The sequence below is a fragment of the Marmota monax genome, unplaced genomic scaffold, assembly GCF_021218885.2.
Source record: "Marmota monax isolate L192 unplaced genomic scaffold, Marmota_monax_Labrador192_F-V1.1 WCK01_AAM20220418_F8-fsc00007, whole genome shotgun sequence".
NCBI lineage: Eukaryota > Metazoa > Chordata > Mammalia > Rodentia > Sciuridae > Marmota > Marmota monax.
In genome coordinates, this window is record NW_026692781.1 from 24156021 (window position 1) to 24169428 (window position 13408).

The following is a 13408-nucleotide window of genomic DNA, read 5'->3' on the forward strand; positions in this document are numbered from 1 at the left end:
GCCTCCAGATATTTGATGTCCAGCCTCTTGTTCCAAAAATCATTTCTGTTGGCCATTTTATCATGCTTTCTCCTTGCTAGCTACCTCTGGATCCCAACAATAGTCTGCGTGGATGGATCACTTGGTAGAATCCATAGTCTCCTATTTCTCTCAGGCTCACTAGACCAATTTACACTTCAACAAGATCCTTAGGCAACTGGGTTGCGTATTGAAGTTTGAGATGCGCTCTTGGGCTTTCAAAGATTCAAATGGGGGTTCCCTCTCCTGATAGATATGTCTTAAGCTTATACTGCCTCTTTCTCTGCTATCATTTTTCTAGATTAATTTGCCACTCTCTAGTGCCCAGGCTTAGTTAAACAGGGGCATTCTGTGCCTGGTGAGGGTCAGCCACATGGTTCTTGTGGACCCTCATTTGAAAAGGAGTCCCTTGGGAGATTTGTCTCCTCAAAGCAACTAAGAATGAAACAGGCTCCTATTTTGCATTATAGATCAGTTTTGTTTTCTTTATTTTCTGACAAGTTTTACTTAGGTCTGATGGACATAAACTACTGAAGCTGTGTAGCATTTTCAGGTTATTGGAAATGACTGTCATTCCCAAATCTTGGTATTTCAGAGTTATATAACTGATCATATTTAAATAAGTAGTTTTGTTTTAAAATTAATTGAAGTGCCACATGCTTTCTTCTCTGATCTGGAAACCTAATCCAGTTCCATCAAACTTTTGATATTCAGAGTAATTATGAAATAGCCTGTTAATAGTAGAAGAATAAAAGCCACTCACTGGCTACTCACTTGACTCCTGTTTGAAAAGAGTTAAAAGGTGTTGAATTAGGTAAGATTAAGTTTATGGTAATGCTCACAAAAATTCCATGAATCAGAGGAGTAACTTGTTGTTTTTCTATGAATTTATAATAAGACATGGAAATTTTAGCAACTTATTAAAAACTTTAGTTAAGCATATTTTTATGGAAAGTTTGTACAGAAATGTCATTGGTACAAGTTGTATTTGCCAGCAATTATATTTGCTGTATCTTCTGCTTGAAATTATTTTTTTTCCTGTGAACTTTAACCATGCATCTGTTTTGTTCTTACTAGCTTTTGGAAATGCCAAAACTGTAAGGAATGACAACTCCTCTAGATTTGTAAGTATTTGTATAAGCTTAAGTGTTAACACTAATATTTAGCTTATGTATGTTTAAACAACCAGGAGATGTTTAATATTTCTTAATACACACATTTTTTAAAATACGAAAAGCACCATTCCTATTGAGACACCGAAAATTCTATAAGGACAATTTTTGCTTTCTAAGATTTTCTTTTTTTAATAATTCTTGGAGTGATAAGCTGTTTTTTTAAAAATCATATTTTCTTGTCATAGTCTACTATAAAATTCCATGAGTAATTTAAATGAGACTATTTAGGAAAACTTTTTACTTATCTGAATTTTGGTATTATTATTAATCATAATTAAGAATCAGAAATTATGTAGAAAGAAAAACTCTCAAGTTTGTGTAGTCTGTCACCCTTATCCCTTATTTAGTGGGCCCAGAATTTATTCTAAATCTTGATAGAGGTATAATCAATACGATTGATGAGAAATACCAAGGGTGTGTGGGTTGGCAGGGGGAGCTGAAGCTGATTGATGTCTTGAGCTTGGTTGATCTAGTAGATGCTATTTCCACTAATAGACACTTGTCCATGTCACTTTTCCAGCCTGGTGTCCTCTCTTACTCCAGCATGTGCCCCCTACATTGGGCATTTGGGCCCCTCCAGCTGTGCCAGGCTCCTTCATGCCCCTGGTTTTCACAGAGACACCAACACTGCCTGGAGACAGCTGGGGTTTAGGGTACATGTGATAGTGCTGTTTCAAAATGGCTCTTTTTTTTTCTGTAGTTTCACCAAGTTTATACATTTTTATGACAAAAAATCATTTGCTTTCTGAACTGTTTTCTCATATACATTACTTGTGCCACTGGAGACCATTTTTGATGATCTTTTATGTCTCTCTACCAAAGGCTCTTCCTGATCTTTCTCCCCCTTCTTTTTAGATCCCTTTGGCTTTTTTCTTATTAGGGTTATCTAGTGCTTCAGGAAGAGAATGACCTCAGGTGAGGCAATTTTGAGAGTTTAGAAAGTGGGAGGCTAAATAAATTTCTAATTCCAAGGCTGTGAATTTTTTCCATCAGATTAGTCTGTTAAGTTGTTATAACTGATTTGAGCCATGCCTTCTCCTGTTGTGGAAACACGGCTAATCTCATTGCATAAATAGAATTAGAAGTGAAGTATGGGCAGATAGAAGCAATTCCAACCATCAGGCTTCTTATGTGCTAGAAATTTTATTTGGTTTACCAATTATGTGCACACACACTTTTAAATATTTACAAAAATATTTAGTATTTAGGCAGTATAAATGCATAAAGCCATATTGCTTAAAAGGTCATTACCATTTAGTAATATTTGAAATCTAGCGAAAGGCTTGGCAGGAGATTTAGCTTATTAAGTAGCTTCAGAGAAATCCTATTATAACACAGGTATTAGGATGTGAGATTAACGCTTGATTATAGGCTAAGTCATTTCATGCCCAGTTTTTAGTAATTTCTCTGCTTTGTGGTCTGTGACTAGACTAGTAATACGCCCAAATATATGTTATAATTTTTTTGTAGTAGGATGCTACAGTACTTAAAGTTACTGCTGAACCTAATAATGGTTTATGTATTATGTATTTCTACTCCAGGGAACTTGCAGTTCCTTCAGCTGGGTTTAGTTAACCTAGAATGAATTCCTCAATCTTTTCTCTGAACAATTGGGAAAAGTCTGCTGCGTTGCAGTTAATTACATGCTCATCATAACTGACATTGGAGACCAGTGTACCCAAGGATGGCCCCATGGTGTCCTCCTCTCCATCCCAGCAGATCTGGTTTGACATATCAAACTTCATTTAAGAAAGAGAATCAACTGGTTTTGAAAAAAATATTTTGAAAGTCTTTTTCTTGCTTGACCAAGTCTTCCTGGGAGTGGGCAGTGCATTGAGCATCCACCATGTGCAAAGTGCTGAGCTAGATGCTGGGAGCACTAGAAAGAAACGCTAGTGTTGGGGAAATTTCATTACTCAAACTCCAATGCAATAAAATTTTTGTATGAAAATGATTCATTTGTTTGAAACTGTTTTAACTAATAATCGGCCTCCTTGCACCTCACCTTGCAGCCTGCAATCTTTCCTTAGCAGCAGCTGGAATCATGTCCACAGAATGAAGTTCCCCTGCTGCCTTACTGAAGGGCTCCATGGTGCCCTCTTGCTCCTAGATTATAGCATGTGCTGCTTCAGGCCTCCTGGGTCCCCGCCTGAGCTGAGGCCCGCCCTTCTGGGACCTCATCTCTGCTCCTTGCCCTCTTTCACTCTGCCCACATGGGCCTGTGTGATCCCCAGGCACACCAAGCACCTTCTAGCCCCAGGCCTTTGAAGTTGTGCATCCTTCTGTATGCTGTGCTCTGTCCCTCAACCTTCACATCACTAGCAGTGTCTTACATCAAATGTCACTTCTGTGACACCTTTCATAAACTCTGTGACTTCAACTGGTTTTTATTTTCTGAAGACTTTTTTTTTTTTTTTTCATCTCTGGAGTCAATGTATTCACTTACCTCATTGATGTCACCACAACAATGATAGGGGCCATTGGAACAAGTACCTTCTTATGCACCAGTTTTTAAAGAAGCTTATGGACTAGAAAAACTAGACATATCTAAAAATAATTATAACACAACACATCAAAGAGCAAGTTCCCCATGAAAGGTACAGGTGAGACTATACAGACATCCAGAAGAGAGAAACTGGAGGAATCTGGGGCAGGGGACAGTCCTGGGAGGCCCCAAAGATTTAAATGTGTCACAGTCGAGTGGAGGACAGGAGGAGCTAGTCTTCCAGCCTGAGGAAGCCTGAAGAGAGGGGCCACATGGACCTGCATGTACCAGAGTTCCTGGCTGCCGGACCAGAGGGTGCGTGAAATGAGCCTCAGGACACAGGACTGGAAAGATGGGTCAAGGCCCCAGCTGGAGGGCTTCAAGTGTCAGTCTTAGAGTCTCACACTTTAATTTCAGGTGATTGGAAGTTGCTGGTTATTGCTAGTAGACTAGCCGCATGATCAGAAAACCAAGCTTCTGGCAGAGAATCAGGATATGGCTGCACAAGAAGGGTGCCATTCCATCATCAGCGTAATTCTCGCTACTGACCAGCTCTTTTTCCATGGTTGGCTTCCTTTTCCTTTCTCTACAGTGTTTCTTCTTTTCAAATCTTCCATCCTAGTCTCATACCTTCTTTTTTAAAAAAAGAATGATAATATGAATTATAATGCATTCTGCTATCATACATAGCAAATTATGATAAAAAATTTTTAAAAAGCATGATCCACCATATGGTCACTGCCATCATTCAGGCCCCGCTAACTGAATTAATTCTGCATCCTGTGCCTCCCCTGTATGTGCGTCCCTGCACATGCATGTCTTAGACTAATCCCTCCACCCGAGCTCCAGATCTGTTGCCACCTGTGCTCAAGGACCACTTCTGTTCTCTCCTGTAGGGTCAACTGCTAACCTCCTCGACAGGATTATAATCTCCTCTCTTTAGTAGCTGCTGTGTCCCCACCATTGTAGAGGGTCTTGGTGTCCACTCAGTTGCCTAGACCACATCCCTGGATGTTTTATATCCTCGCTTATTTCCTTCTTCAACCCAGGCCTGTCATTGTGATTTTCTGGGTAGCTCTCAACTCTTTTTTCTCTTTTTGCTGCTCCTGCTTGAAGCCTCCAGCATTTCCTCCCTTACCACTGCAGCTGACTGCCATCAGATTTATCTAGTCTTGCTCCTTTCTAGTCCATACCCCCACTAGCCAAGTGATCTTGTAAACAGGCAGGTCTGTTAAATGCCTCCTTATTTAAGATGTTTCAGTGACATGGCTTGCTGTCAGGAGGACATGTCAGTTTCACAGTGTGCTCCAACTTTCCCCTCCACCCCCGATTCCCCACTCACTATCCCTGTTCTCCTACTCACTTCTCCTGAGACTTTGCATTTCACTTGGGAAAGACTCCTGCTCTTATTTTGTCCTGCTTTCCATGCTTAGCAGCATGACCCCATGGTAGGGTGTATCCTACACCAGAACAAACTGTTTCCCTTGTCAAGTCCCCTCCAGAGCGTATATGTTCCCTGAGAGCAGAGACTGCTTTGCTTTCCTGTATTCCTACGTTGGCATTGAGGAAGTACTCAATAGACAGTTGCTTAATGCATAAGTAGAAGATTTAAAGGGTAGATGACAACGAAAAGGAGATGGTGAGACAGTGTGCCTCAGCTAGTAGAGAGTCACAGAGCGCATTGTTGACCGAGTTCCATGTGGTCGTGTTTCTTCTCCCTCCCCATCGTTTTGAAAATTAGAAAGAGTTAGAGTAATATTTAAGGAGAATTATTTATAAACCAATCTAACTATTACTAATGTAGGACTTGAAACAAAATCCAGGATTTGACATACCAGATCAACACATCCTTTTCTAAACAAGAAACAGATGTCGGGGTTATTCTTTTGTTCTTGTTACTCTTTAGGCAATTATAGACCATTTCTTTAAAAATCACAGAATTGAACTCCATGTGTGTCTCAAGATACCATCTGTAAAGCGTAATATGAACCTGGGTTATATACTGCTGTATAATCTAGGTCAAAAGCCAAAAATAGTAATAATGATTATTAGTCTTTGATTCTGAGCTAGTCACACCACATAATTGTGTATTTGATCTGAATAGTTATAAAAACAGAATGGTTTATTTACCCACTGTCCAATATCTTTGGAGTTTATAGCCGTGATTTGAACCTTTTTTGCCTTGAAAAGTAATTTATCTTCCAAATCAGTGTGTATGTAAGGACTACTTTATTTTCCCTGATTTTTATTCTTAAATTGAGTACATGCATCCTTCAGGAGTTTGGAACACATATCTGAAGTGGCAAAGTGACACAATGGCCAAGAAGATCTGTTCTTAAATTAGCGCCAGAATAGATTGCTTTGAGCTAATGGGGTATTTAGTATGAATTATTTATGGAAGCATATTGTTTTACATCATGGTTATATAAACTGATTTTCTTAATTACATTTAAACAAGTGCATAAACATAAGAAGTTAGTTTGATGTTCTCTAAGAAGTACACTGACTGACTGTTTTGAGGTAGACTTGAAAACTCACCAAGCCTTTCTTTTCTTCGACAGGGCAAATATATGGATATTGAATTTGACTTTAAGGGTGATCCACTGGGAGGAGTGATAAGTAACTGTGAGTATTTTACTTAAATCTTTGAAGAGAAGTTCAGTATGGTAGAACATATAATAGAGTATTTTAAATACTTGACCTTTAAGAGATGGGTATAAGGATATGTTTCCTTTTCTTATATTTAGACTTTTAGCCTTTGCATTTCACATGGCTTCATAATATAATTTGTAAGTCTTTTTAAAGATCACTTAATAGTCTTTGAAAATATTTTTAGAAGTCTGCTAAAGAAATAAGTTTTTGTCCAGCTGTTTTTTATATTCCATAAGTCTTTAAGCCAATTCTGTATGGAAAAGATCTAAGGGTTATATATATATATATATATTTATTTTTGGTAACCAGGATTGAAACCAAGGGGCATAAACCCATCCCCAGCCCTTTTTTAATTTTGACACAGGGTCTTGCTAAGTTGCTTCAGTCCTCACTAAGTTGCCAAGGCTGGCTTTAAATTTGCCATCCTCCTGCCTCAGCCTCCTGAGCCACTGGGATTATAGATATGCAATATCACACCTGGCTCTAAGGGTTATTTTGTTTAACAAAATGTTTATGATTAAAAACAAAGTACAGAGAGTCAGTTTAAAAATAATAAATTTTGGAAACATTTATCAAACAAAAGGAGTGGACCTGTACTACAAATGTTATTTTGAGAAGTTTTATTTCTCTTCCTTATATTTAAATGGTTAAAATGTGATATGTCTGTTAGATAAAACATGGACTTATTAGCCTCCTTTAGACATGCTTTGGGACTGTAGAAGTGAAGTGTTATTTTGTTAAAGTGAAGGTAAAAAGTGAACATAATCAGGTTAGGTCTGGTCTGGAGTTTTCTGAAGTGGGCACAAGAGTGCCACATGACATAGTTAGTGTCTGTTAAGTGGCTGTCAGCTTTTGGGGGTTGAGGTACCCATGGTGCTACCCTGTTATCTGATTTGTTTGGAAATTTTAATATAACCAAATAGGGCTTTGTGCACCTCGTCTGGTTATCCTTTGGAAGCCTTCTGCATGTTTTGAGGGTCACACTACTGAATCGCCCATTGTCCCTGGCTGCCATATTACCCAAGAGTGCTGAAAAATGACAAAAAAAAAAACCAAAAAACAAGTATCCTGAGTGTGTTCAATAGATGACATTTCTTCTTCAAGTGAAATGTTTTGCTGAACCCTAAATATGAAACAGGTAAAATGAGCCCTGGTCTGGTGGAAGAAGAGATGGATAACTTAGAAACCCTAGTTAGGTTAGTGCTGCTTAGGTTAGATGACTTTATATGCCAAATATGGAAATAAAAGTACTCATGAGGTAACCAAAAGCAAATGATTGTAGTGCCTGACAAACTTTTTAGGCACATTCCTTTCATGACGTATGTCAGCTGATGAGAGCTATCTAGAGAAAGATGCCTTGGTTCAAAGACCACCATTTTCAAGAATGATCAGTTTTTGTTCTGAAAGGTGTTCGTGACTCTTTAGTGCTTTCTTTTTATAAGGCAAATAAACTATTTATTAAATCAATAATACTCTTTTTAAAATGAGGGTAAGTTTGGTGTCTTTTTTAATTACAGAATTTGTAACTGAACATTCTTGAATGATTTAACCCTTATAGCCCTTGAGAATTCTAGGAAAATAATTAGAAATTACTCTATTATTTTAAGTATGAGAAAGTAACTTCAGTTTAAAATTTATAAAAGTGTAAATTTTAAACAGAAATGTCTTCCTGCCCCCTCATTCTTACAGTATCCATGGAAAATAAATATTAAACATTCAGTTCTTTTCCAATTAAGATTAATATATCTTCATGAATGGGTTTCATATGGTGTTTGTTACTGTTTGTTCCCACAATGAAATTATATTGAAGTCTGTGGTAGCGGGAACACCCTGGTGTTCAGGAGTGTCCTTTGCTCTGGAGAGGGAAGGTGCACATTAGTGGTGAGGCAGGACTTTGCTTCCTGTGTAGATGGAGGACTGACTCATAGCTGGCCGCTGGGAGTTGCTGCCTACTGGCTTAAGGGGTGGATTGCAATGTGGGGTAAACCCACTTGTGTTCTCTCCAAGCTGCAAAAAGCTTCTAGCTTCTTGTAACCTGTAAAAGAAAACTAGATTTTCTGTTTTGTATGAAGTATCTGTTGTCTCCTTTTCCAGCAGCCAAAAGCAGATTATTATTGACTAAAAATATTACCCTGAAAAAGTTATAGGATCCCTCCAACTAGTTGTGTATGCCCAAACAGTGGAAAAGAAAGCCCAGTAACTCATCTTTCTTTCTATAAGAGTTGTGGCATCAAATTTAAGTCTGAAAAAAAAAAAATTTAAGTCTGAAATTCTTTCAAAATTTGCATAACCCTGAAGTTAGTGTGAGTAGGAAAGAGGAGTTACTAAAATAGAAGATGATATCGATCAAATTATGTGTGTGCATATACAAATATGGCATAATGAATCCCACTATTATGAGTAATTACAGTGTTCCAATTAAAAAAAGACTTGTTAAGGAAAAAATAGAAGACAGCAAACATTTGCTTGAATAGAAAAGAAAATATGGAAGTGCATCAGGATGTTCAGTGGATCTGAAATAACACTTCTCTTAGTTTGTTTAGGCCTATTGGCCTTATAATATTTATACATTTATATTTTGGGATTTTGTGTTTAGTGTTATAAATTGGAAGCTTTGGAAACCTGTTGCTTTTATCAATAGTCACAGGCAGCTTCTTATATCTGTGGCTCTTGGTGGCAGTCTCTCTTATTATTTATTTATTTTGTTTGTTTGTTTTGGTACTGACAATTAAACCATGGGTGCTTAACCAGTGAGGCACATCTCCTTTTTATTTTTTATCTTGAGACAGGGTCTTGCTAAATTGCTTAGGGCCTTGCTAAATTGCTGAGGCTGACTTTGAAATTGCAGTCCTCCTGCCTCATTCTCCCAAGTCATTGGGATTATAAGTCATCTCCAGGCAACATTGTGCCTGGAGCTAATATCCAGAGATTTTTTATTTGCTTAAAGAAAAATAACAGATATACACTAGGAAAATACATTATGATGTTAAGTGTGTATGTACCAGTGTAAATGAAGGGCAAGGAATATGGCTGTCCATATGGACATGGAATTGGTTAAATACAGAAAGCCCTATAGGTCCTGCTTCATTATTTAGGGCACATTCCTGAGCCTGCTTGTGTAAGTCTTTTTGGCTTAATCATGTGGTTTCCAGTGTCTACACAAAAAGACAGGAAGTTACCTAATTCTCTGTGCCTCCACTTCATCTTTGAAATGGGAATAGTAATAGTTCTGAACTGGGTTTGTATGAGGCATCAATTTTTTACTAGCATCTATTAGCTTCACAGCAGTGTTGGCTTGTCCTCACCTACCATGTAGGAAGCACACAATAAGTGTTGGTATTTTTCACTATTAAATAACTAAACCCTTCATCGAATATATGCTAATCAGGTCAGAGACCTAGTCTGATTTATTGCTGAATTGCCAGCAACCAAAGTATACATCTAATATATATTTGTTGAATTAATTAATTAATAATCACATAAGTAATTATGTAAGTTGAAAAATTTGTTAAGAAATAAAGCCTCTGCTTTTATTGGATGGTTTTGTGTGAATAATCTATGCTACTCATTTTAAAAAAATTTTAGCAAACAAAATTATTGATAGTGAAGCGTCACCCTTTACTGTGTTTTGTTCAGCTTGAAAAAGTATATGCTCCTGTGAATGGTGAAGGGAGGCAGAAGTGGAGACTGGTGTGTATTCTGCTTATTCTTGCTGCCCAACAAACTCCCCAAACTTAGTAGCATAAAATAGCAGCCCTTTTCAGTGCTCTGGGGTTCTGTGGGTTGAGAACCCAGGTGGGGCATGGCAGCAATGGCTTGTCCTCACCATGTATGGGGCTTCAGCTGGGAACACAAATGGTTGGGGGCAACTTGCAAGACTGGAGATTGGAACTCTCTAGAGGTTTTGTCACTCACGTGTCAGGCCAGCTGGTAGAATTGTAAGGCCAGGGTCTGTTGGGGCTGTAGACAGGAGCTGCCTCCATGTGGCTTCACATTGTGTTCTGGAAGGGAACACCCTGACAGCAAGTGCTCCGAAAAAACATCAGAAGGAAGCCTGAAGTAGCTTATGACTCTGTGGATTGTCCCTTCTGCTATGTACTGTAAGTCAAAGTGGGTACAGACTCACCCACTTTCCCTGGTAGGGCTCATAATCCTATTTCTCAATAGGAAAGTGTCAAAGAATTTATGACCGTTTTATTTTAAATAGCTACAAATTGATTGCTGATTTTCAAAACAGCCACCATAATTTCTCACCCCATGTCTACACCCTTGGGTAATTCCCTTTCTCACTGACTCAGCCTTGGCCATGAGATTTGTTTTACTCAGTGGAATAGTTAGCAAATATAGCACAACCAGAGATTTGAACGTTGGTTACGCATTGGAGTTTGTCCTTCCTTGGTGCTCTTGGGAACTCTGTCATCACCGCCATGTGAATGAATCTGAATGGTCTGCTGAATGATTCTGCACATAGAATGAACTGTCAGATGTGAGAGAGGACATCTTAGGTTGGCTGCCAGCCAGTTGGCCAGCCCTTGACCAAGCCTGGCAGAGATCAACCAAGCTGACTCAGACCAGAACTGCCCAACTGACTCCCAAAGTTCTGAGCTAATAAAAATTGTTTTAAAGTACTGAGTTTTGGGGTGGTTTGTTATGCAGCCAAAACTAACTAATACTAACTAATAATAATATCCTTTCCTTCGCCCTGTTTGGAAATACATGAAAAATAGGCATGGGAATTAAATTGTAGAGGAAGTGGCTTTGTTACTACTGTTGAAGTCAAAGTTGAAGAAAGTGACTTTTGGTGTTATCACCTAAGTGCATAGGTGTGCCAGTAGTCCTCTGGCAGCTTGGCAGTCAGGTGGTCCTCCACAGCACTAAGCACTGCTGGCCCTCTCCTGTGTACATCACCCCACTGTCTCAGCACTGAGGAGTAGAACTGGTTATGTGGGCAGCATGAGGACCCCAGAAAGCTGAGCATGTGTACATGCCCATACCTTTCTCCAAACCTCACTGCCTGAATAGGAGGGAGGAGGGGGAGAGGCTGGGGAGTGACCTAAGGAAAATTCTTCCCAGAGAAACTATAGCAGAAGGAGGTGACCACTCCCTTCCTAGGGGAGGTGAAGGATGGAGCAAACTGCTCTGAATTTCCTTTTCTTTTATGTTTCTTTTGAATTTATGATACAGTTGTCTCATATTTTTATGTGCATGTTGTTTATGTATGGAGCACAATCATGCTATTTTGTAGGGTATAGGACATAATTTTCTTTTGAGATTTATCACTTTGTTCCTTTCTTTTATATCATATCTTTGATTTCATTGTTGGCAAATCATTGATTAGAAGTGAAACTGCCTGTTTCGACACCTCTTCAAGGAAACTGTAACCTGCTTTGTTTCCTGAGACTATAAGCACTGAGGTCGAATTAGAGACTGCCAGTACATGAGTCAGTTCTTAGTAACTAGCAAATACTTAACCAGTAGATGGTATCTGTTTTTAATCTGTCTTCTTTATGGTCACACATCATCAAAAAACTAAGACAATACATTACCTAGTTTAAATATCAAACTGTTTTTTTCCCCCTTTAGCATTTTGATTTTTAAAACTCCTTAAGAAAACAAATAAATTGAAGTATTTTTAGTAATAAAATTGACATTCTGAAAGAATAATTCTGTTATTCAGTCATGCATGTCTTTAGATAAAAGTAGATGCTTTTGTCTTGAACTTGCATTTTTTTTAACAAAATTTTTAACAAAAATCAGTTTACCACAAAAAAGTCCATGGTTATCATGAGATAAGACTATATGTAAATAAAGAAGAGACCACGTGTTCAAATATATCTAAACCTTGTACTAAGGAATGAATCTGTGTTTATTAAAATAATATGCATAATAACATTAAGTTCTAGATATTTCATTAGTTTTAGTTCACCTGTTCAACTGTTACGACACCTCCTCAAGGAAACTGTAACCTGCTAGAATCTAGAATTTTAGATTTAGATACATGCATGAGTAAATTCTCAGTTAGGTCTTAAATTTGTATCAGAAAACATTCTTGTGAAAACACATATATACAGTGAATGCAGCCATATCCTATTAATAAATAGTAGTTTATTAGGTAAATAATAAGCCAAGTTTTCTTACTGCTTTAAATCTCAGGCTAACTCTGGGAATCCTGTTAGAACTTTTCATGTAACAGCTACCTTCAGTGCTGATTTTTATAGTTTCAGAAAACTGACTTTTGAGTAAGAACTTTGGACTGATTCCTTAAAACCAAAGTGCTATAAAGTGCAATGGAAGATGAGGAAGGGTTGTGATGTCACAGCAAGCCAGATGTTTAGATCTCTCAAATACCTGTCCTGCAAACAGCTAGAGAGCCACCTGAGACCTGCTGTTCAAGAGGCCTGAAGTTGGTCATCACATCCTGTTTTCTGTGTGTTTTTTTTTTTAAAGAACTGTAATAAACATGCATAGTAAATGATTCCTGAAAAGACTTTGCCCAGTCTTTTTAATATTTAAAATTTGTCACTAGTGAACCTTCCCAGTTGTCATTCTTGAGGATTTATCTTGTCTACTTCCAAAAAACATAGAGTTGATTTTAGAATACAGCTGCAGTTGGTAAGTAAACATCAGTTCATAATCAAGATTTTTCGGGGCTGGGGATGTGGCTCAAGTGGTAGCGCGCTTGCCTGGCATGCGTGCAGCCCGGGTTCGATCCTCAGCACCACATACAAACAAAGATGTTGTGTCTGCCGAGAACTAAACAAAATAAATAAATATTAAAATTCTCTCTCTCTCTCCCTCCCCCCCCCTTTAAAAAAAAAAAAAAGATTTTTCACAGAAGGTACTGTGAGTTATGCCCAGTAACTCACTGGTTATTTAGCACTTTTGGGCAGGGGTGGGGGTTTATTATCTGATGAAAAAAAAAAAAGTAGGAAAATTATAGCTACTTACATTACAGGCACATGCTATTGTTTAATGTATTCGTTTGCATTAATGAAGAGGCATAAATCCATTGGAAGAACCTAAATGCCCCTGTGGTGCGTTTTTCAAATATTGGCCTTGGAGCTATTGGAGAAGATGT

At 38.1% G+C, this 13408-nt stretch overlaps 1 protein-coding gene across 5 annotated transcripts in view; it reads left to right on the forward strand.

Annotated features, from left to right (window-relative positions):
• Myo1b (myosin IB) overlaps positions 1-13408 on the forward strand; it is a 171244-nt gene that overhangs the window by 97236 nt on the left and 60600 nt on the right. For all 5 annotated transcript variants that reach the window (XM_046447331.2, XM_046447333.2, XM_046447332.2 and 2 more), the window contains 2 exons: positions 1096-1142; positions 6240-6303. In XM_046447331.2, the coding sequence (XP_046303287.1) occupies positions 1096-1142; positions 6240-6303 (111 nt within the window). The remainder of the gene's footprint in view (positions 1-1095; positions 1143-6239; positions 6304-13408) is intronic.